General features: G+C 48.3%; 1 protein-coding gene across 5 annotated transcripts in view; it reads right to left on the minus strand.

Moving 5' to 3' along the window:
• Positions 1-16,531: 16,531 nt before the first annotated feature.
• IQCB1 (IQ motif containing B1) overlaps positions 16,532-25,046 on the minus strand; it is a 34,341-nt gene continuing 25,826 nt past the window's right edge. For 3 of the 5 annotated variants that reach the window (XM_075933105.2, XM_075933104.2, XM_006137689.5), the window contains exons 10-14: positions 23,318-23,460; positions 22,696-22,844; positions 22,108-22,239; positions 21,585-21,741; positions 16,532-17,087 (exon numbers count right to left, since the gene is read on the minus strand). In XM_075933105.2, coding sequence (XP_075789220.2) covers positions 16,861-17,087; positions 21,585-21,741; positions 22,108-22,239; positions 22,696-22,844; positions 23,318-23,460 — 808 coding nt within the window. In that variant the 3' untranslated portion in view covers positions 16,532-16,860. Of the gene's footprint in view, positions 17,088-17,532; positions 17,685-21,584; positions 21,742-21,999; positions 22,240-22,695; positions 22,845-23,317; positions 23,461-25,046 lie in introns of those variants that run through there. The other 2 variants (XM_075933103.2, XM_025178800.3) reach the window with 2 other exon arrangements.

Genomic DNA, 25,046 nt, shown 5'->3' on the forward strand with positions numbered 1-25,046 from the left:
GAGTTCTAAGGAACTCAAATAAGAAATAGCAGAACTAATAACTATGGTATATAACCTGTTGCTTAAATCAGCCTCTGTACCAGATGACTGGAGGATAGCTAATGTGATGCAATTTTTTTTAAAAGGCCCAAATATGATCCTGGCAATTATAAGCCTGTAAGCCTAACATCAGTATCAGGAAAATTGGTTGAAACTATAGTAAAGAACAGAATTATCAGACAAATCAACGAACATGACTTTTGTAAAGGAAAATCATGCCTCATCAATTGATAAGTATTCTTTGAGGCTGTCAACAAGCATGTGGACAAGGGAGATCCAGTGTATATAGTGTACTTGGACTTTCAGGAAGCCTTTGATGAGGTCCCTCACCAAAAGCTTGCAGTCATGGGATAAGAGGGAAGTTCTTCTGGATCAGTAACTAGTTAAAAGATGGGAAACAGAAGGTAGGAAGAAATGGCTAGTTTTCATAATGGAGAGAGGTAAATAGCAAGGTCCCTCAAGGATCTGTACCATGACAAGTGCTGTTCAACATGTTCATAAGTGATTTAGAAAAAGGCAGGAAAGTTTCGTGATTATACCAAATTACTCAAGAGAGTTAAATCCAAAGCTGACTGCAGAGAGTTACAAAGGGATCTCACACAGCTGAGTGAATGTACAAGAAAATGGCAGGTGAAATTCAGCATTGATAAATGCAAAGTAACATGCTTTGGAAAACGTAATCCTAATTATAGTGAAAACATCTGCTCCGTGTGCAGTGGCAGTGAAAAAAGCTACCAGAATGTTAGGAAACTTTTAAGAAAGGGATAGAGAATAGTCATTATACAGTTCTGGTCATTCCATCTCAAAAACGATGTATTAGTATTGGAAATAGTACAAAACGGTACATGACTGGAGCACTGCCATGGAAGGGTATAAACTGTTCAGGAGGGACAGGTGGGGGAGAAAAGGAGGAGGAGTTGCACTGTATGTAAGAGAGAAGTATGATTGCTCAGAACTCCAGTACAAAGCAGAAGAAAAGCCTGTTGAGAGTCTTTGGGTTAAGTTTAGAGGCGGGAGCAATGGGTGATGTTGTGGTTGGGGTCTCCTATAGACCACCAGATTAGGTGGAGGAGGTAGATAAGGCGTTCCTCAGTGTCAGGGGGTCCGCACCCCCGTGCGCCTCAGTGCCCCCTGACTGTCTTCATATAGCCCATCTCAGGGCAGAATACAGTCTGTATGGGTTGCTCATCATAGGCAGCTGGGCTTATCTCCGTGGCCCCGCTTACCTAAGCCAGGCTGCCACCTGTCTCCACGCCCAGGCCTTTCCTCCGGCCCCTCATCAGGGTAGCCTTAGCTGGCCTTCTCCCAGCTCTAGCTGGCTAGCCCCAGCAGGTCTCCCTCCTGGGAACTCCTGCTTCCTCCACAGCCAGCCCCTCACTGGCCTCTCTCCCCTCTTGAGCAACCTGGGCTTCTCTATATATACACACACACAAGCCAGCTGTGCTCCTGCTCGCCCTAACGGGTTCAGCCGGCTTCTCTCAGCCATGCATGCATTCCTGGATCTTTGCCAGCTGGGCTCTCCCCTGCCCTAATAGGTTCAGCTGGCTTCTACCAGCCATTCGTGCAGTTCTGGATCTTTGCCAGCTGGGCCCTCTCTAGCCCTAATTAGCTCCCGCTGGCCTTCTCTCTGCTAGCCCCGGCTCCTGGCCGGAGTCCGAGTATTAAAGGGCCAGTGCAGGGCAGGCGCCCTGTCACACACCTTCCCCTTCGGACCGAGCTTCCCTTCTTCGGCCGGCCTCCGCCCGGCCTCTCCTATGCCCTCACTCGGGGTCTGGTTTCTCCTCCTGGCCCCACCACCGCCAGGTCTGCCCTCGCTGCCTCAGAGCACGCCCCACAATGTCGGAGTGTGGGCCGGTGCACTCCCCAGAGGGCCACCCCGTCAATGTTAGTGTGGGGCGGCAATGCCCCATCGCTCACCCCCTTTTCCAACACTCCAGCCCTTCCCGCCAGCTCGTTAGTCCCTATGGACCTAGAAAAAAAGTCGGCGTTGTTATGAGCTTTCTGTGGCAGACCTCAAACTTATATGGTTGTAAGGCCAAATACCACCTCATAATCCTAGGGTTGGTCTCCTTCATTGTCTGCAGCCATCGTAAGGGCGCATGGTCCGTTACTAATGTGAACGTTCCCCCTAGCAGGTAATAGCGCAGGGTCTCTATCGCCCACTTAGCTGCTAGGGCCTCCTTTTCAATCGTGGCATACTGTTGTTCCCGTGGGAGTAATTTTCTACTTAAATACAGGATGGGGTGTTCCTCCCCTTCCTGCTCCTGCGACAGTACAGCTCCGATCCCTCTATCTGACGCATCTGTCTGTACTACAAACGGTTTTGTAAAATCGGGTTGATGGAGAACCGGTGACTGCGTCAGTTGGTATTTTAACGTCCTAAACGCATTTTCGCACTGCGGGGTCCACTGGACTCTTTGGGGTCTTGTATTCTGGGTCAGATCTGTCAAGGGTGCTGCAATCGTGGCGAAATGGGGTATAAATCTCCGGTAATATCCGGCTAGACCCAGAAACTGGCGGACTTGCCTTTTTGTGGTGGGGGCTTTATAATCTCGCAGGGCTTGCACCTTGTCCACCTGGGGTTTTATCCTTCCCCGTCCCACCCGGTAGCCTAGGTAGGACACCTCTCTTTGTCCAAAATGGCACTTACTTGGGTTAGCCGTGAGCTTGGCCGTGGCCAGTGCCCCAAGGACCGCCTTCAAATGCCGCAGATGTTCCGTCCAGGTTTCACTAAAAATGACAATGTCATCAATGTATGCGGCCGCATACTCACGGTGTTCCTGTAGTACCCTGTCCATTAGCCTCTGGAACGTCGCTGCCGCCCCATTCAATCCGAAAGGCATGGTGTTGAATTGGAACAGGCCAAAAGGCGTGGCAAACGCAGTCTTGCTCTCTGAGGCGGGTGTCAGGGGAATCTGCCAGTAGCCTTTGGTTAGGTCTAGCGTAGATATGTAGTGGGCCTTGCCCAGCCGCTCCAGCAGTTCGTTTACTCGTGGCATCGGATATGCATCAAATCGCGAGATTGCATTAATCTTCCGAAAGTCTATGCAAAATCGTATAGTGCCGTCGGGTTTAGGCACCAATACAATGGGGCTACGCCACTCACTCTTAGATTCTCTGATCACCCCCATTCGCAGCATCCGCTGCAGCTCTTCCTGAACTGGTCTCCACATTTTCCGGGGCAGGGGTCGTATGTGGTCCCGGATCTTCTTACCTGGGGTTGTCGCAATGTGGTGACTCATCAAGGGGGTCTTACCCGGTTGTGTGGTTAGGACCTGGTCAAAATCCCGAAGGAGGGAGTTCAGCTCCTTCTGCTGTTCTTCCGTCAGTTCGGCCCCAATGTGCGCTGTCCCTTCTGCCTTCAAGTCGCCTCCCCAGGGTCCTAGTTCCGGTTCTGGTGGCTGTAAGGTAATAAGCATACCCTCTCGGGCGTTCCACTTCTTTAGTAAATTGACGTGATAAATTTGTTTGTCCTTTCGTTTTCCCGATAATTTGATTTCATAATCCACTGGGCCTACCTGCCGTAGAACCTCAAAGGGCCCTTGCCATTTGGCCAACAATTTTGAGTCTGGCGCCGGTAATAGCAGGAGTACCCTGTCCCCCGGTTGGAATGTCCTGGGTTTGGCGCCCCTGTCATAATACTGGGCTTGCTTATTTTGGGCCTGAAGGAGGTTCTCCCTAGCTAGCTCCCCTACGGTCCGGAGTCGCCTTTGCAAGTCCAAGATATAGGGCACTGTACCCGTCACCCTGGAATCCTGTTCCTCCCAGTTCTCCCGCAATAAGTCCAGGATCCCCCGGGGTTGGCGGCCGTAAAGCAACTCAAATGGAGAGAATCCCGTTGAGGCTTGTGGCACCTCTCGTACCGCAAACAACAGTGCCGGTAGTAATAAGTCCCAATCCTTTGGGTCGAGCTCCACAAACCGCCGCAACATACTTTTTAATGTCTTATTGAAACGTTCAACAAGTCCATCTGTTTGCGGGTGGTAAACTGAGGTACGCAGGGTCTTAATGTTTAAGAGGCGGCAAAGCTCCGCCATCAGTTTGGAAGTCACATTGGTCCCTTGGTCAGTTAGTATCTCCCTGGGGAGTCCCACCCGGGAGAATACCTGTACCAATTCACGTGCCAGCGTCGCCGCCAGCGTGTTCTTAAGGGGGACCGCCTCAGGGTATCGGGTGGCATAGTCGATTATGACCAGTATATACTGGTGCCCCCGTCGGGACCTCTCCAGGGGACCTACCAGATCTAAAGCCACCCTGTCAAATGGCACCTCCACCACGGGAAGAGGGACTAGAGGGGCTTTTGGCACTCCTCCCTGAGCCGTCCGTTGGCATTCAGGGCAGGACTCACAGAAGTCTCTGACCTCTTTATAAATCCCCGGCCAAAAGAACCGCTGCATTATGCGTTGTAGGGTCTTCTCTCGCCCCAAATGTCCAGCCCAGGGGTTCGCATGTGCTAGGTCTAATACCTGCCTCCGATACCGAGCGGGAACCAACAACTGGCTAACCTCTGTCTGCCCGTCGGTCGACCGGGCAATCCGGTATAGTCGATCGGCTCTTACCTCGAAACGCGGTGCGGGTCGAACAGCTGCCCCCGTGCTGGGGTCCCCAGTCTCTCTTGCCCCTTGTTCCCAGGCATGGGTTAAGGAGGGATCTTCCCGTTGGTCTCTCATGAAGTCCTCATCCCCTCCTATTTCCTCCGAACTGAGGATTTTCTCCGGGCACGGTTCCTCCTCGGGACCTTGGGGTGCTCCCCTTTCCCGGTCTTCCGTCTCTGCTGGTGATGGTGGCCCCTGCTTCTCCCAGTCTCGCAGGATGCGTCTGAAACCCGGCCAGTCCCGGCCCAGTAGCACTGGGTACACCAGCTTTGGGGCCAACGCTACCCTGCAGATCACCTCATCTACCCCATCCGACAACCGGACCCAGCCCGTGGGGTAGGTGCTAACATCCCCATGGATGCATTGCATTGATATGGATCCCCCGGCCGCTTCCCACTCTGGGACCAGCTCGGATCGTACCATTGTCTGGCTGCACCCCGAATCTACCATGGCGGTCACTGGCCTCCCCTCTAGCCATACCTGTCGGGTGATCTTTGTCCCGTCCCGCAGTCTTGCCCGTAGGTCAGCAGCCATCACCTGTCCATACGCACCCTCTGTGTGGGGGTCGTACCTTCGCTGGCCGCTTGATGGTCCCCGCCCCTCACGCTGCGGGGTAGGACCCCAGTCTGGGCTCCCTTGCGCGTTGGTTTCGCCAGGGTCCAAACCGCCTTCCGCCCGTCTCCTAATTTCTCTTACCATCCCGGGTCGGTGGTTCTGAGTCCTTTCCCTGGCGGTTGGTTGCCACCACCTTCCCCAGGTTCTCTCAGGGCACAACCTCCGAATGTGGCCCGGCTTCCCGCAGGCCCAACATGTCCGCGCCTCCCCTGTTGTCTTCACAGGGGCTGCTCTCCCTTTATCCCTATTAGCTGGGGGGGGCCTCCTGGCTCCCACCCCGTAGGGGCACTCCCTCCTCAGGTGTCCCCTGTGCCCACAGGCAAAACAAGTTCTCAGGCGTGGCCCCTGCCCCCAACGCTTGGAGCCTGGTTGGCTATGGAGCTCGAGGTCACCCTTTTGTCGTGGCCTGCTCCCCTTTTCCCATGGCCCCGCCTGTAGGGCCTCCCAGGCCCTCCAATACTTATTCATCATCCACTTTTTTTTTTTTCCCAACTCCCCGTTCCAGTCCTGTGGTCTACCGACCACTATTTACTCGCAATAAACCCCTTTCTGTCAGGGTGGGGTTATAGTACCCACATTCTCCACCATCTGTCAGGGGGTCCACACCCCCGTGCGCCTCAGTGCCCCCTGACTGTCTTCATATAGCCCATCTCAGGGCAGAATACAGTCTGTATGGGTTGCTCATCATAGGCAGCTGGGCTTATCTCCGTGGCCCCGCTTACCTAAGCCAGGCTGCCACCTGTCTCCACGCCCAGGCCTTTCCTCCGGCCCCTCATCAGGGTAGCCTTAGCTGGCCTTCTCCCAGCTCTAGCTGGCTAGCCCCAGCAGGTCTCCCTCCTGGGAACTCCTGCTTCCTCCACAGCCAGCCCCTCACTGGCCTCTCTCCCCTCTTGAGCAACCTGGGCTTCTCTATATATACACACACACAAGCCAGCTGTGCTCCTGCTCGCCCTAACGGGTTCAGCCGGCTTCTCTCAGCCATGCATGCATTCCTGGATCTTTGCCAGCTGGGCTCTCCCCTGCCCTAATAGGTTCAGCTGGCTTCTACCAGCCATTCGTGCAGTTCTGGATCTTTGCCAGCTGGGCCCTCTCTAGCCCTAATTAGCTCCCGCTGGCCTTCTCTCTGCTAGCCCTGGCTCCGGGCCGGAGTCCGAGTATTAAAGGGCCAGTGCAGGGCAGGCGCCCTGTCACACTCAGATAGCCAACAGAAGCTTCCAGATCACGGGCCCTGGTTCTCATGGGGGACTTTAATCACCCTGATATCTGTTGGGAGACTAATACAGCAGTGTATAGACAATCCAGGAAATTTTTGGAGAATGTTGGGGATAACTTCCTGGTACAAGTGCTGAAGGAACAAACCAGGGGCCATGTGCAGCTTGACCTGCTGCTCACAAACGGGGGATTTAGCAGGGGAAATAGATGTAGGTGGCAACCTGAGCAGCAGTGATCATGAGATGGTTGATTTCAGCATTCTGAACAAAGGAAGAAAGGAGAGCAGCAAAATACACACCCTGGATTTCAGAGAAGCAGACTTTGACTCCCTCAGAGAACTGATGGGCAGGATCCCCTGGGATGCTAACATGAAGGGGGAAAGGAGTGCAAGAGAACTGGCTGTATTTTAAAGAAGCTTTATTGAAAAAACACAGGAACAAACCATCCCAATATGCAGTAAGAAAAGCAAATGTGATAGGTGACCAGCTTGGCTTAGCAGTGAAATCCTTGGTGAGCTTAAACACAAAAGGGCAGCTTACAAGAAGTGGAAACTTAGACAGATGACAAGGAAAGAGTATAAATATATTGCTCAAGAATGCAGGGGTGTAATCAGGAAGGCCAAAGTGCAACTGGAATTGCAGCTAGCAAGGGATCTGCAGGGTAACAAAAATGGTTTCTACAGGAGCGTTAGCAATAAGAGGGTGATCGGAGTGGGTGTGGGACCCTTACTGGATGAGGGACGTAACCTAGTGAGAGATGATGTGGGAAAAGGTGAAGTAACTTGATGCTTTTTTTGCCTCTGTCTTCACAGCCAAGGTCAGCTCCTAGACTACTGCACTAGGCAACGCAGTATGGGAAATAGGTAGGCAGCCCTTGGTGGAGAAAGACCAGGTTAAGACGTATTTAGAAAAGATGGACATACAGAAATCCAAGGGGCGGATCTAATGCATCCAAGGGTACTGAGGGAGTTGGCAGATGTCATTGCAGAGCCATTGGCCATTATCTTTGAAAACTTGTGGGGATCGGGGGAGGTCCCAGATGACTGGAAAAAGGCAAATGCAGTGCCCATCTTTAAAAAAGGAAGAAGGGCAATTCAGGGAAGTACAGATCAGTCAGTCTCACCTCAATCCCCAGAAAAATCACGGAGGGGATCCCCAAGTAATCCATTTTGGAGCACCTGGAAGAGAGGAAAGTGATCAGGAACAGTCAGCATGGATTCACCAAGGTAAGTTGTGCCTGACCAATCTGATTGCCTTCTATGACAAGATAACTGGCTCTGTGGACAGGGGGATGCAGTGGACATGATATATCTTGATTTTAGCAAAGCTAAAGCTTTGCTTCTCTCCTTTCTTCCTTTGCTACAGTTTCCCATAGTATTCTTGTCAGCAAGTTAAGGGAGTATGGATTGGATAAATGGACTGTAAGGTGGACAGAAAGCTGGCTAGATTGTCGGGCTCAATGAGTAGTGATCAACTGCTCGATGTCTGCTTGGCAGTCAGTATAAAGCAGAATGCCCCAGATAAGGATCTTAAGGAATGGGTATTTTGCTAATCATGCTAATTTTGCTAATCGATACAATTTGTATCAACTACACGATTAGTCAATAAGGGGAAGCTCCTTCCGGGACTGCTGCGCCTCTGCATTTTAAATGTAGTAGGAACCCAGTGGCTCTTACTGCATTTAAAATGACAAGGTGCAGCGATCCCGGACCCATGCGAGTTGAGACTGCTCAGTCCCGGCTTGCGCCAGGTCCAGCAACCCTTGTTTGTGGTGGCCCAGCTGGCCACAGGCAGCCCAGACCGCTGTGAACAGGGGCTGCTTCACAGCAGCTTCCCCTAAGTCCCCCTCCACTGACTCTGAGAGAGGTAGCAGGGGGAGGCGGGGAGGGAGGGAGCAGGTGGCACTGCAGAGATGGTGCTGGGGGAACTGGCTTTTAAGCTGGCTCCTCCCAGCACCAGCTCCTGTTTCTTCCCCCCTTGCTGCCTCTCATACAGAGGCAGCAAGCAGGGGGAAGTGAGTAGTCAATTACTCGCTTACATCTGTACCCCCAGGGATCTCTTTGTAGGGCCAGTTTTGTTCAATATCTTTATTAGTGACCTAGATGAGGGGATGGATTGCACCCTCAGCAATTCTCAGATGATTCTAAGCTAGGGGGAGAGGTAGATACGCTGGAGGGCAGGGATAGGGTCCAGAGTGACCTGGACAGATTAGAGGATGGGGCCAAAAGAAATCTGAAGAGGTTCAACAAGGACAAGTGCAGAGTCCTGCACCTGGGACGAAAGAATCCCAAGCATTGTTACAGGCTGGGGACCAACTGACTAAGCAGCAGTTTAGCAGAAAAAGACCTGGAGATTACAGTAGATGAGAAGCTGGATATGAGTCAACAATGTGCCTTTGTGATTGGTAGTGCCGCGCACTCCTGGCAGGGCAGGAGAAGACTTCACGCGCTCCCCCGCCCCCAAACCCTGATTGGTCCCTGGGCAAAAATTATTGCCCACCCCGAGTTATAGTGATGTAGTGACAGCCTTCAGATGTTTCAGTGCATTGCAACTCAGAGAGAGTAATTTTTTGCTCTCAGTAGTCTGTCCAATTCTCATATGAAGTCAATGGAAAGACTGCCAGTGCTTGCAATGGGAATTGGATCAGGTCTGTAGAGGGGCTTCCACTGAAGGATCTCAAGCTCTGTACAAACAGTAATGAATTATCACGGATCTGCACTGTTTACTGAGCCACATTCTGATTCTATAAATGACTTTTGGGGGATATCCTTTCTCTTCACAGTCGCCTGTGAGATAGGTGGTAGGAGTCCCATTTTACAGATGAAGAAACTGAGGCTATGTCTAGACTGCAGGCTTCTTTCCGAAGAAATTTTTTCAGAAGAGATCTTCCAAAGAAACTTCTTCTGAAAGAGAGCATCCACACTGCCAAAGCACATTGAAAAAGCAATCTGCTTTTTCGAAAGAGAGTCCACACTGAATGGATGCTGTCTCATGTTTAAGATGTGATTACTAGGAACAGATTGGCCACCACGCCTTTACCCCCAGCGTGCCCCATGACAGTAGGTCTGAAAAGGCCAAGAGCCTGAGCTTGACTGAATGGAAACACCTTGAGCCACTACCTGTTTCTCTCTTAGAGCCGAGCCTCCTGTTGTCTATAAAGTTTAATTATAGGAGACGCTGCTGCCAAACAGAAATTCAGCTGTTTGTGTAAACAGTTAACTGTCCTCAGTTACAGCAGCCAGTGGAGTAGGGCACCTTGCCAATGGTTGGATGAAGAGATCCATGTGCATCTTTCTCTCCTTTTGTTGCCGTTTCCCTGCTCTGTTACTCACCTCAGGCACCTTCCGCAGATGAATGGCCATTGTTTATTATTCTGCTAATTTGTATCCTTCAGAAGGGAAGAACTTTTGTTGCTGTTTACGCTGTAGCAATAACGCACCCATAACACTTTACTTAATAAAGGGAAAACAACAAAACCACAGGACACATTGTTCCAATTTATCACAGCAATGGAAACCTGCAATTCAGCTAAAACGCCCCCACAGGCCAGCTTAGTCCACATCAATATTTAATGGTGACCAGATCTCTGACTCCTCTGTGCAGCACCCTCCCCCTTTCTCACTTCCTAACATGCCTTGCATGCTACAACCACTGTCTGTTACATCCTCAAAGCATATTACCAAATTAACTCCTTAGTCTTGCTTGAGAGCTAGACAGACAAGTCATTTCACCTCAGCTTCCATTTCCCCAAAATCATTGAATCTGTGCAAGGCTCAGATACTCTGGGTCTCCTGCTTTTCTTTCCTCTCTTCACCTCTTGCCAGAATTGTGAACAACAAACCCCACTAAGTAAGAGCCAACAGGCCATGTACAAACGTATTCTAAACACAAAACTCCTCTTACGGCCATTGCAATTCCTCTCCCTCTAAATAGTCCGGCAGACAGCTCAGCAATGCACAGAATCTACTCTAGGTCCAGAGAGTTGGGCTGCTTGGCCATTTCTAAGTGACTTACACTTATGATATTCCAAATGGCCACCTTCTTGAGACATTTTGGGTTGGGCTTTGAGAACAACTGGCTGACCACTCACAACAACAATCTGAAATCCATATGAGCTACAGGGACTTACCTAAATCCAGTTCTGAGACACCCGGAAATTTGGAATGAAACCAGTTCTAGTTTCTAGCCCATCTCTTGGAAGTTTCAACACCCAAACGTCTCTCTAGCTGTCAGTTGGGCTGGATTTTCCTGGTTACTTTCTGCTGAGTTTCGTTCTGGCTCAGTTTTGCTTTTATCAAAACATGGTGCTGGAAGCAGAAAGAAATGAGGCTGAGTTAAGGGCTTCCACAGCCATCGAAGGGCATGGGGTAGGTTGTTTGGCATAGTAGTAATGGGCTTATATGGCTTTTCAGCTACAGGTTCAAAGCTGCTAGCAGCTGGTCAGTGCTGTCTGGGAAATGAATTGTTGCTATTAGTCCAGTAACTAGTGAACAAGTGTCTGTACCCTGTAAAACACTGTGATGGTTAGTACCAGCTGGCTCCTGATTGGCTGTTATTGTGAGAAGCCTCAATAGGTCTTGGAGATTACACTCTGCTGGAAGGCAATGTGTCCTAGTGAATAGGCCCCCTAGACAGGGGTCTAGAAGATGTGGGTTCTGTTCCTGGTTCTGTCATTAGCCTGGTGAGAGACCTTGGGTAAGTTGTTTTCAGCTCCCTGTGCCTCAGTTTGCCTGCCTGTAAATCAGGAATAATGACACTAACCACCCTCTGTAAAGTGGCCTTTTGTTTTAACATTAATTATTATTGCACGGGTGGGGTGGGGAGGTTTGCATTGCTGTGCTTGGTCTGTTGCTAAATAATCCTGGAGGCTGAATTCCTCTGACAAAGCAGCCCCTTGGCGCTAAACACGCTTAAAAAAATCCATTATCCAGCAAATTGCATATTACAAAGGGGGTGGGGAGCGCATAGTCCACTTCAGTGGCAGCTAGTGGCAGAGGCCATTAGCATTACAATAAATGGCTTTTTGGTGAGACAGCTCTATAATTCACTTGGCGTTTAACACTGGCCCGGGAGCTCATCTCTGTACATGAAAGACATTACGCAGATCACCTTCTTGCCCATATCTGTGATAAAGGGCTGCCGTAATGAGGATAATTAGGAGGATTTAAACATACAGCAGAGGCCACTGCACTGCAGCAGCAACTCACAATGCGTTGGATAATGGACTGCACAGTGCAGACGGTCCAATAGTGAACTCAGGAAGCCTCTACATTTCTATTTTGGGGGGAGTAAACAGCTTATCTACTGCATTTCGGCTCCAGACCGCAGGGACACCTCTCTCTGTAAGAGCTCTGTAGATCTGAGGAAGCCTGCTGGGGGGAGGGCAGTAGCTGTGAGTGGGGGCATGTCTCCACTAGGACATTATTTCAAAATAAATAAATTTGAAGTAACTCCTGAAATAAGAAAATCGAAATAGATGTTATTCCCCGAGGAAAGCAAGAGTACAAATTTCAAAATAGCCAGCCCGTTATTTCAAAATAACGGGCTTGGTAGTGTGGACGCTCTGCTTGATATTTTGAAATAACTCCTTAGTGTAGTCCAGGGCTGGATTTCCTATTCTGTGAGCTACTGCTGATTTCTCTATTTTCTTAATGATTACACCCAGGGGTACTCAATTATTTTTTGTCACAGTCCAAATTTCTTGGACAAGGAGGTATTGTCAAGGCCAGACACCGGATTAAAAACCACAAACCCAACAACAAGACTGATAATATTAAGTAAATAAAAAGATGTCACAGTCTGTTCAAAAGCATCTTGTGGTCTGGGATTGGCCCACGGTCCACCTATTGACTACCCCTGCGAGGCACTTTGTTAATGTACTGTCATAACAATGCTGTACAGACCAATGTGTTATTCAAGAGGAATGAACCAATGAATTGGTAAATGTTTTAATAGATGTGACTAATAAGGATGGGATGGAACCAGCCAGCTCTTTGGCCTCCAAACCAGAATTATTGTTGAAAATCAAAGACTTCTTCAACTTGATAACTAGCTAAGAATGAATATTAGTGTGCTGAATATATTTGCATTGGTAACTTGGGCTGAGCATTACCGGAGCCTGGCCTCTTTGCCCCGTCTTGTTTTTACTCAACTGTACCAGCATTAATAAGAACCTTTGAAATTGTAAGGAGCGGGGAAAGTCTATACTGAACTGATGTGGCTTCCCACATGATTGTTTGTTTGACGGGTGCCTATTTTGTAATGCTGTGCTCTGTCTTGTACAAGGCGGGATAAGACTAAACCTTTTCTTTTCTTTTAAAGCAACATTTGATTCAAAGCTTTTAAAAAATAATTTCTCTTGCTCATAAGAAGGGTGTGATCTTGCACCTGTTAGAGTAATAGGAAATGTTGCCTTCATTAGGAGCTGTACGACTGGGATTTGTTTAAAAACTGCTTTCCATCCATGCAACTTTAAAAAATATATACAGGCAGTCTCCGGGTTACGCACAAGATAGGGACTGTAGGTTTGTTCTTAAGTTGAATCTGTATGTAAGTCAGAACTGGGTCAGCCACTGCTGAAACTGATCAGTTTCAAATGCGGCTGAATCTGGACTGAATTTACCAGTTCTGACTTACATACAGATTCAACTTAAGAACCCCAGGCGTCCCCAAGTCAGCTGCTGCTGAAACTGATCAGCGGCTGATTCCAGGAAGCCTGGGGCAGAGCAACTCTGCCTCTGGCTTCCTGTAGTCAGCCCCTGGTCAGTTTCAGCAGCAGCTGACTTGGGGACGCCTCGGGCAGAGCAGCTGGGGTGTTGCTGGGTTGCTCCAGGCTCCTCGGCACTACTGGAGCAACCCAGCAGCACCCCAGCTGCTCTGCCCCAGGCGTACTGATTCAGCCGCTGCTGAAACTGACCAGCAGCGGCTGAATCAGGACGCCTGGGGCAGAGCAGCTGGGGTGCTGCCGGGTTGGTCCAGAGCGGCGCTGCTGGACCAACCCGGCAGCCCCCAGCTGCTCTACCCCAGGGTTAGGCAAGAAAAGCCTAGTCTGCTGGGGGGGGGGGGCACTAGCTGCTCCCCCTCGCCCGCAGACCAGGGAGACAGGGGTGGCGGGACCGCCCGCGTCCTCCACGGCTTTGCTCCGTCTCCCTGGTCTGCTGACCTGGGAGACACGGAGCAAAGCCTTGGAGCACGCGGGCAGCGGGACAGTCCAGGCGCGCCGCGGCTGTCCCACTGCTGGCGTGCTCCGAGGCTTTGCTCCCCATCTCCCTGGTCTGCTGCTCAGACCAGGGAGACGGGGAGCAAAGCCGCAGAGCATGCCCGCAGGGGGACAGCCCAAGCACGCCCGGGCTGTCCCACTGCAGGCGTGCTCCAAGGCTTTGCTCCCTGTCTCCCTGCAGACCAGCTGGGAGACGGGGAGCAAAGCCTTGGAGCACGCCCGCAGCGGGACAGCCCGGGCGCACTTGAGCTGTCTCCCTGCGGGTGTGCTCCGCGGCTTTGCTCCCTGTCTGTAGATTGTCCTTTAGCATCACAAAAGGGTAAAGTATCAAAAGGCAGATGGGGCTCTAATTTAATGAGCCTCCAACAAACCCAAAGTGATCAGCAGCACAGCATCCAGCTGCTGATACTGCCCATGTAGGTCTATGCTCTCTCCCATTTACCTGCCCAGGAGCTGAAGTGTGGGCGTTCACTGAAAAGGGATTTTAATCTGCATCTGAACAAGCATGAGCGCCAGATATCCCGGGCATGGGTAAGCTCTTCCTTCCCAAACTGCCTGACATGTCTCCGGTGATGCACCACCTACAGGCCAGGCCCCCTACTACCTGCTGTTTCCATGTCCCTGGGGCAGGCCAGCTGGCTGCACCACCTGCCCAGAGCTGTGGCTGGCACCTTGGTGAGGAAGAGGAATGCCAGCTGGGGGCAGTGCAGCATGCGGAGACTGAGGCTGTGCTGCTCGTCTCTCCAGAGCCAGGGGAAGGGGCTGGGGGCGCTTGGGTCAGCAGCCAGTGGCCACAGTGGGAGGAGGGGCTGGGGGCACCGGGCAGGGGCCAGCAGCTTCATTGGGGACTGGGCTCTGGTGAGCATGGAAGGTGTGGGGCTGGAGAGACTAGACTCCCCAAGCCAGGAGTCACCCACTGCCCATGTGAAGAAGAGGCTTGTTAAGGCTTTGCCTATGCTGACTGGACTCTAATCAGTAGGATCTCTGCTCCCTGCTGCCAATCAGCTTAACTCTAAGTCAGTTTCCTCTCTTTTTCTGTTGTCACTGGCCTCCAACTATGGGCAAAGCCTTATAGATTAACTTGTGCCAGCTTCCACCAGCTATAAGGGGAGGCTTGAACTGGCTCTTCCTCAGCCATGCTGCCTCCACTAGCAGCAGGGAGAGAGAGGAACTGCTGCACCTGCTTTCTGCCTCTGTCTGCAGGGCCCCTCTAAACTATAGCTTCAAACATCCTAGGATCTAGGCCAGTTGTCTCCAACCTTTTTAAGAACAAGATCACTGTTTGAATTTAAGCCAATCCAGGATCTACCTCAAACCCCAAAACCCTTGCCTTGCCACTTTCCCTGTGGCCCTGCATCTACACCTCCCCCTCTCCGAGGCCCCACCCTGCCCACTCTGTGGAGATGGGAGATATGGAAAGAGGGAGGGGAACACCCTGACATCAGCACCTTCTTCCACCCTGCACAGTTAGCAGAGAGTTTCTGGGAACAGGAGCAGCACAGCAGGGGGAGGGAGAAGAGGCAGCTGAAGACAGTCTCCTAGCCAAACTAATCAGGATCACCTGTCAAGGCTCTAGGATCTACCAGTAGACAGAGCATTATGTGCATTGTTTCTAAAAAGAATTTCAATGCTAATCTCTAAATGGGATGATTTTTCAATGCACTGTTAGAAATTAGTCTTGTCTACATGTGGATATCCAGGAAGGTTAATCCAAATTAAATGAAGGTGTGAATTTGAGGTGGATTTGTTAAATGCATTACACCTTGTGCCAACACCTTCAGAATTAAAGTGGCCTTAATTTGGCTTATCTTCATTCACTCTTGAATTAAAATAATTCTGAATGAACATGTTCACACAAGGGCTTAATGTGGTTCACATACCTTAAGTTAATTCCCAGAGGTCCCTATATAGACAAAACCAAAAAGTGACCAGGACAACATCTACACCAAGGCTACTCAACTTTGGAAGCCCTGGGGGCCACAATGATACTCACAGTACATGCCGAGGGCTGCAACTTAAGTGTGGTTGTATCTACATGCAAAGAGATTCTTTCACACTGATGGGCATGAATACAAAGCACTTACCACAATGCCCCGGTGCTCCCGGCACCTCCTCCTTGAGGGCTAGAAATGCCGACGCCCTGTACCCGTCTGTTCCAGCTAGCAGTCTACTTGTGTTTTTTCAGTGCTCACTCCGCCTGGGAGATGCCTCACTGTTGTGGAGCATGTTCCCAGTGGAGGCCATGTTCAAAAGGATCCCACCCGCGAACTGCATGTTGAGCCCTGCATAAACCCAAACTGCACTGCTGATCCCAAACAGGCTGTGGGCTGCATGGGCCCTGTATGTTGAGTAGCCCTAATCCTCACTGTAATAAAATTCCCACAGAACTAAGTCTCAGTACTAAAGCATATACACAAAATTAATGTGTTTTATGATCTGTCCAAAATAGGGATGGTTTTCTGAATGTGGGCCTTAATCAGATATATAAATCCCATTGGCTTGGGGGAGGAGAATGGAGAGGGAGGAAACAAAAGCATTCCACGCAACTTTTAACTGGGCTCCTGTCTATCACTGATCTGTCCACTTTGCTTGTATAATATCTGTCTCTCTCCCCCCTGCTTCCCCAACTCAACCCCTACCTCTGTCTTTGTGGTTTTAGACTATGCACTTAGCATATTTTAGACACTTTTGCAATTGAAAAATAAAGAGAAGTTCCCCCAGCATTTGTTCTATGTACCCATTCACTTCCAAGTACTTTCATTTCCTTAATGAAGAGTTAAGATTCTAAAGCCCAGAGTTTTGCTGTGATGTGACTTTTCATAGGAAACCTTAATGAATAATCACTGAAAAGCTACAGTTCATAATTTATTTTTAAAAAGTTAAAAAATACAACCAATACATAAACACATATTTACAATGACTATACTTGAATTTTGATTCTAGTATCAAACTGGATATAATTTTACCTTAAACACAGATATCAGGTTCTTCTGTAAAGAGAGATTCCTATAAAGTTTTTTAAATTACAAATAACAAACCCTTCTAAAATTTGATCCTACTTAATGCACTGTCTTACAACAAGACTGGAATGTGTTCTTTCCATACAGTACATATTTAACCTGACTGCACAGTATGATATTTGAGTCTGGGTCACTGAATTACAATCTCTTCTGTCTGCTAACTAAGAGGATTTGCTTCCACCAATAAAGAGAGTGCCAAATTCAGTATTGAAAACATCATCAGGAATTGTATCATCCATGAATTCATCTCCAAGCTTCTTCCACCATGGCCAGCGAGCATATTTCAGCATGGTATTGTGAGATTGTCTGGCTTTGCATGCCACAGGGACGGATCGACTCATAAAGACATCAAGATCTTTTTCTGTGGCTTCTGTGAGACTTGGAGCAGCTGTAATGAAGAGAGACACTGTTTGTAATTCTATCTGTGGAAAGGGAAATGCTCGTCTATGTCATTAATTTTGGATATGTGCTCCTTGATGCAAATGTTGACCTCTACTGCAATGCTTTCAGCACACCTCAACACCTGCATCATCTCTTCCTATTGGTCTGCACCACAAACAATCTCTGCATCCAACAGTTGCTGGTTTCCCTGCTTGTCCTAGCCTGTAGTTACACAGAAGGAAGCAGAGCTAACAAAAATGTTCAAGAACGTATTAAATTTTGTTCTGCCTGGGTACTAACTATGCTAATCTAACCCTTTGATCCCAGATTGTCCTACTGGGGCCCAGTAGAACAGACAAGAAAAATCCTACTTGTTCTCATTCAGATGAACCTACCCTCTCCCGCCCCAGAATGGTTCTAGTTCAAAGTTATAAGCCTTTAAAGCTGCTCACCAGTAGGGATGGAGATGCTTCCACAATCAGTCCATTTTTGACAAACAGAATAACTAAAGACAAAGTCATCCCCAGTGCTGCAAGGAAGACGACTGTGCAAAGATCCTGATCCTTACTGACTAAAAAGCCACAGAGATGGTTCTGTAAAAAGTCTGTCATAAAATAACAAAATAAAGCCTTATTGCTCCACTCAAGCTCATCTGAGGAGGTGTGTTTTACCCACAAAAGCTCATTATGAGATTATATATATATATATATATATATATATATATATATATATATATATAAAGGTACCTCAGCTAAGGTGCCATGGTATTACTCGTTATTACAAATATGTCAACATCAACATTATGAACAGAATGATAGGGCATGTCAATGTACTTAACCTCTAGAGACATCTAAAAATATAGTAGCATCTACTATTGTATAAAAAGGAGATCTCACAGTTTTGAAATGTGCTTTCACCATTATTTTTGGTAGGATTCTAATTTTTTCTAAATTAGTTTTGTGACTCTGGCAAATGACGTGTCAGCTTAGACCAAGGCCCCCAGGCCTCACTTGAATACTGACAAACATGTATCTATAATCAATCCGGTTCATTTGTGTGTTAGTATTGTTAAAATATAAGAACATATTTAGACTTTTTGAATGCTTGTAAGATGCCGTATGCATTAATCCGGGGGTAGTCAACAGGCAGACAGACCATTGGCTAAACCCAGATCTCAAGATCCTTTTGAATAGACACTGAAATATTTCACTCGCCCGCTCGCCCATGGGGAGTAGATTTTACCAGCCGGCGAGTGCAAGGGTGGACTGGCCTGGTGGGCCGTTGTGACAGGCTGGCCGAAGCCCACACTACGGGCAGCACGGCCCCATCCGATCCGCCGGCCGGTGGAGGAGCAGAGCACTGCCAGGGAGGTGGAAGGGGGCAATTCTCAGCGAGGAGGCGGGGCCCGAGCCAGAGGGCAGGACGCCGGCAGACACCAGGATGCTGGCGTGACGTGGCATCCTGACGTCACGGCTGGTGACCACCGGATTCAAAAAGGCAACCCTGTAAAGTGGAAGACAGAAGCCAGGTAGGGCCTGGGCCTGGGCTATGCTAAGAGGAGGGGAGGGGAGGAAAAGGGGGAAAATATGGGGAAGGGGCTTGTGCTGCAGGGAGGAGAGGAGAGTGGAAAAATATGGGGAAGGGGTTTGTGCTGAGGGGCGGGGAGGGGAGAAGGTTAGGAGAAGAAGAAAGGGGAAGACACCAAGGGACGGGGTGCAGGAGAGACAAATGCCAGGTGGCCAAGTGCAGACAATGAGGAAAAGGGCAGGAGGGGAGGTGTCAGTGGGAGGGGGGACAGGGTGATGCTGGGAGAGGAGAGGGTAAGGGCATTGGGGGCAAGAGGGAGAGGTACTGGGAGAAGGCTTGAAAGAAGGGGTGGGCATGAGAAAGGCGTGGATGGAGCAAGGCATGTGTGAGGACACAGGGGCATGAGAGGAATGGGGGCAGAAGGTGTGAGGGGATGGGTATCAGGGAAAAAGAGGACAAAGGGGGAGGGGCAGTGAGGGAAGGGGGAGGCACCAGGAGGGTGCAGGTGCCAGGGAATTCTGGGGTGAAGCAGAAGGGCAGACACCTGCAGGGGAGGGACCAGCACCAGAGGAGAGAGGCGGGGCAGGTGTGTAGAGGGAGGTGTTAGGAGAGGGGATGAGGAGGGGTAGCTCACATGATCAGAGTGGGACTACTGGAGGAGTGGGCACAGGAGGGAGAGAAGGGCTGGTGGCGGGGGTCAGGTCTCAGGAAGGCTGAGGGCAGTGAGAAGGGCAGGAGTCAGGACAGCAGAGGAGGGTGAGGGGTTGGGGGGCAGCAGGCACCAGGGGAGCTGATGGAGCAAGGGGAGGAGACATGGCAGCAGAGGGAAAAGGTAGAGGTTTATAAGATATTTATTAATAACTTGGGTGATATTTATTAATAACTTATTAGTAATTACTGTTCTTATTCTTATTAGGAATTTATGCCATTAAAAATCACTTTTTGGGGGGGGGGTTGGCGAGTCCCTTTTTAGTCTGGCAAGTAGGGTTTTCCATAATTTGTCAAGCCCTGAATATTTTTATTTACTTAGTACAGGTTGTACCTCCCTGGTCCGACACCCTCGGGACCTGACAGGTCCTGGACAAGGGAGTTTGCTGGACCAAGGGAAGTCTGGGAGAAGGGGGGTGGGCCTTCTTCCCAGCCACCTAGGCGCCTCTCCCCAGTCTCCCAGTCCTGCAAGCTGAGGCAGCCCTGCTGGAGCTCCCATCAGGCCTGCCAGCTTGTGGCAGCCCAGTGCAGCTTCCAGCAACCCCGCCAACTACGGGCTCTACTGCCCCACGAGCTCCACCCCCACCCCCTCACTGGCTTTTCTGCCCTGGCAGCTGTGGGCTCTGAGGCCCCGCAATCTCTGCTTATCCTACCAGCTTGCTCCAGTCCAAGCTGCCAGCAGCCTCTGCCTCTGGGGCTCCTACTCTCACAACATCCGTGCTCCTTCCAGACCACAGATGTTGCCAGACAAGAGTGTCCTGGACCACAGAGATTCAGCCTGTATTGTTACTGTTTACTGAGGTGTGAAAATATAGACCTTGACCAAGAAACCTGGACCTTGACAAAAAATAATCCCATGTATTTATTCCATATCATAAGGTAATATCTGAGCATTTGCACTATAAGCTTCTGTAACTGTGTAAATCACCAGACTACAGAGGCACATTAACTAGTGTGAAATACTAGTCTCCAATAGAAGGTACCTAGGTCCTGCCTAACAATGAAGGCCCATCAATACCAGATGAACTATAGAGGAGCATCAGAAGACAAAGGAATTCGACTGCTCTCCTCACTGCTGCATGAAGAGAAAATGTGCAAGTGAACTCCTTCCATCTCCTCCTCCTCCTTCAAGTTTGCTACCAGAAGCAGCAGGAGGGAAGACATAAAAGCCCTTAACAAGAAGGAAGTATCTTTCTAGTCTTCTTGGTCTCCTGACCACAAGACTTCCAGGCTTAAGCAAGGAATCCCCAGCTATTAGTCTTAAGGGACATATGGAGCTTGCTTATTATACAAGCTTGTACTACTTTTTAATACTTAAAATTATTGGAACTTACGTGTACATATATCTATATGTTCACTTGCTTTAACTTTGTAAAGGACTCTCTTGTTTCCTTTTCCTATATAATAAATCTTTAGATAGTTTACTATAGGATTTGGTCTCAAGCATTGTCTTTCGTGTGAGATCTAACGTGCAACTGACTGATCCTTTGGGACTGGGAGTAACCTGAATATTGCTATGCTATTTTGTGTCAGAGACCGTCTATCACAAAGGTAAGACTACCTGGGTATAAAATAGATTGGCGTACCCAAGGGCTGAGGCTCCATAATGAGGCTGATGGAGTATTTGAGGAATTTACATTGATAACTGGTTGGTGAAATCTACATGAGATCTGCATGAGATTTCAGAACTCACCAACAGTTTGGCTACGTCTACACTGGCCCCTTTTCCGAAAGGGGCATGCTAATTTTACAGGTCGTAATAGGGAAATCCGCGGGGGATTTAAATATCCCCCGCGGCATTTAAATAAAAATGTCCGCCGCTTTTTTCCGGCTTTTAGAAAAGCCGGAAAAGAGCGTCTACACTGGCCCCGATCCTCCGGAAAAAAGCCCTTTTCCGGAGGATCTCTTATTCCTACTTCGAAGTAGGAATAAGAGATCCTCCGGAAAAGGGCTTTTTTCCGGAGGATCGGGGCCAGTGTAGACGCTCTTTTCCGGCTTTTCTAAAAGCCGGAAAAAAGCGGCGGACATTTTTATTTAAATGCCGCGGGGGATATTTAAATCCCCCGCGGATTTCCCTATTACGACCTGTAAAATTAGCATGCCCCTTTCGGAAAAGGAGCCAGTGTAAACGTACCCTTTGAGATTTGTGCCCTGTTTCCTAACAGTCAGCTCTGAGGTTGTTACTCACACTCTTGTGCCACTGTGAGACAGCTTGCCAAGTTAATCCATGCAGTGACCAAAGGAATGAACAAAAGAGACAGACACATACTCATTAACAGCTCCACGTCAGTGTTGACCTGAGCTAGTAATGCCTCTCTGCGCTGTTCTGCTCTGTGATCCAGACTGCTCCTGAGCAGGTATTGAGCCAGATTTTCCTGGGCCTGCAGATGTAGTTCCTTACTCATGTCTTCTGACATTTCGGAAGCCTAGAAGACAATAACATTTGTCACTATTAAAGAACGGTTATCGTTTTAAATTCTTTGTGAGCAGGTTAACGTCTACGGAACATTTGCATTCCTCATCTATTTATAAATTTAATAATTCTGCTTCCTCTTAAGTTTTTTCTGCGAAATGATTCATCATCCAGTGGATACAATTTTCTAATTAGGCTTTACTTATCCTGTTTTATTACATTAAGGTTAAAACAATTACAAATAAGAAGGATTAATATGTGCACAGCTCACATGGGGGTTATCTTGAGCACTGAAGTTTTATATAACTGGACATATTTCATCCCTCTCATGCACTCTGGTGGGTGGGGAATGCAGAGCTACAAAATCTCTAAGACACACCGGGTGCAGTCTGATGTAGTCATCCACCTTTTGCTGTAATGCTAGATTCTGTGTACTGGTGAGTTCCTTGGGTTCTTTCCAGGGAGAGAGAGCCTTCCGTTTCCTTTGACATTTGTTCAGGAATTTGTGAGCCTGCATGAAAGAAGATATCAGAATATGCCATTCACTGGTTAGGTATTTGATTTAGTCAATTAAAAAAAAAACCTTTAAAGAAAAATGTTGCAGCATTGCAGCAAGTAAGGTGCAGCTTTCGATTTCATAGTGCAGAGGTAATACATGAGTGGGCATGATATTGTTAGTTTTACTGCTTATACAAGCTGCATAGAGAATCCAGCCCTAGTTCCAAAGTAACAGCTCGTATCAAGTTTTTGTATGGATTGCACTGCATTTTGCAGTTTGCAAAGGGTTCTGAAGAGCTGATCAAGTTTGGGGTTCTGGTTTGATTTGCATGGACAGTTTTTTACTATGTTAATACTTGGTTACTAAATTCTGGCAAAGCTGTCATTCATGGAAGTAAACAAGCCTCATAAAGAATTGCAGTAATCCAGTCAATCTTGTCTAGCTCAAGTACAGAGTTTATATACTTACGGCTCTCTGAATGATGACAGCTGCCTTATGCTGTTTAAAAGATTGTCTTTGTTGATGAAGATTTCTCCTTGCCCTATATCCCCTCCAGTGTCTCTGAATAGTTAATGCTGCCTTCCCCTCCGTTTCCTGAATGTGCCTATCCACCTGGCCTGAAGAGAAGACAGACATTCATTGTTATACAACTGTGGGTGTGATCTCACAAGTATAACAAGGTTTGCCTTTCCAGTCCTTGGAAAATAAACCATCATGGAAAACTCAGATGCTGCAGCAAATAGCATTGGTGGAACAGTAAGTGGCACTTTTCCTTCTGAACCAAAACCTCAGCACACTAATCATGGACACTGAGCTACTGGCAGTACAGTTCTCAGCATAGACATACTGCTGCGGGATCTTTAATCAACACAAAGTGGCAGGATCTCCTTCATACCTCACATCTCTCCAAAGAGAAGAGATTTTAAGCCACTATGTCTTTGATATGATTACTGAGAATTGAAACATTTAGGCTGTTCTCCACCAGACATTTAGGTTATAAAAAGAGACAGGCACATATGCAAGATTGGGAAATACTTTTGTTGTATGAAAGATTATTTTAGAAATCTTAACAGTTTAACATAAGTCATACCAGCATGAACTATTTCCAGTAAAGTCAGTTGTTGTTCATGAAAACGCCTCATAGCCCTTTGTCTCTGAAGCTGCAATTGTTGTCGGAGAATCTCGTCGTCTTTCTGCCTTTTTGACTGTTCCAATGCCTGTTCTCGCTTAGCTCTGCAATAACATGCATATTAAGAATTGACCTAAGCTTTCAATTTCTCAAATGCACATTTGGAACTAATCTCCAATCTCTATTCCTCACTAGGACGAATGATCCAGTGGTGAGGCAGAAAATTCTTAGAATGAACCGCCATCCGATTCTTTGGAACTGATTTGTAAAGTCCAATGCCAATCAAGTTAAGATCTGCAAAGGGTTGACAGTCTAATCATCAAGTCCCTTGGTATGCAGATCTAAGCCAGCTATGCAGTCCAGTGTCAAACCAGAGGATATAATACTCCTTGGGATAAGTTTATAATAACCAGGGTGCTCCTGGAGGCACGTCTGCTCATAGTAAGCCAGATTCTTAGATGACAGATTGGAGTAGCTATACTGGTTTACATCTGCCAAGGACTTGGTGCAGGGACTCTGGTCACCTACGAAAGTAGCTGTGCATTTCTAAGGTGCCCGTCATTATACAGCAAGTGCCATATACTGTACAAACCAAGAATAGTGCCTTCACTGTCTGCAAAAGAATCCCCTCTTCTCATTAAGGCTGATTTTCTTAAATTGGATAACTTTTGGTGACTGACTTCCAGGAGAAATGCTGACAGGTCGTTATTCTGCATCAGCATTACCGATGGAGGCTAGGATTGAGATCTCTTACATCATCTCTTAAGAGCAGCAAGGCTCTGATTCTTCTTGGTCAGAAGTCATGAGGAAGTTCACAGACAAGAATGCTGCATTGACAGCTCCCTAATGAGACCCTAAGGGTACGTCTACACAACAGGGCTGAAGTCAAATTAAGCTATGCAACTTCAGCTATGTCAATTGTGTAGCTTAAGTCAAAATAGTATAATTCAGCTTTTGGCACTGTCTACACAGCAGGAAGTTGAAGGAAGAACACTCTTCCTTGGACTTCCCTTACTTCTCATTAAATGAGGGTTACCATAAGTCGAAGTAAGAAGTCCTCCAGCTCAACATTATTTCAAAAGAAAGGCTTGTAGTGTTGACATGCACTATGTTATTTCGGAATAACTTAAGTTATTCCAAAATGATGCTGCTGTGTAGACATACCCTAAGAATTTAACCTTAGAGACTACCAGTCATTATTTCCCCTCCATCACATAATATAGAGAAGGAATTCTCTAAGGGTATGTCTACACTTGCACTCTAGTTCGAACTAGGGATGCAAATGCAGGCATTCGAAATAGTCAATGAAGCGGGGATTTAAATATCCCACGCTTCATTAGCATGATCTCGCCGGCGCGCTAGTTTGAATCACAGCTGATTCGAACCAGGAAGTGCGTGCCAGGACGCGTTAGTTTGAACCAAATCCCTTGGTTCGAACTAACATTACTCCTCAAAATATGTGGAGTAACGTTAGTCCGAACCAAGGGGTTTGGCTCGAACTAACACGTCCTGGCACGCACTTCCTGGTTTGAATCAGCTGTGATTCAAACTAGCGCGCCGGCGGGATCATGCTAATGAAGCGTGGGATATTTAAATCCCCGCTTCATTGACTATTTCGAATGCCTGCATTTGCATCCCTAGTTCGAACTAAGGTGCAAGTGTAAACATAGCCTGAGAGAGCTAGGCCCTG

Source organism: Pelodiscus sinensis, chromosome 7 (genome assembly GCF_052426305.1).
Source record: "Pelodiscus sinensis isolate ZL-2025 chromosome 7, ASM5242630v1, whole genome shotgun sequence".
Lineage (NCBI taxonomy): Eukaryota > Metazoa > Chordata > Testudines > Trionychidae > Pelodiscus > Pelodiscus sinensis.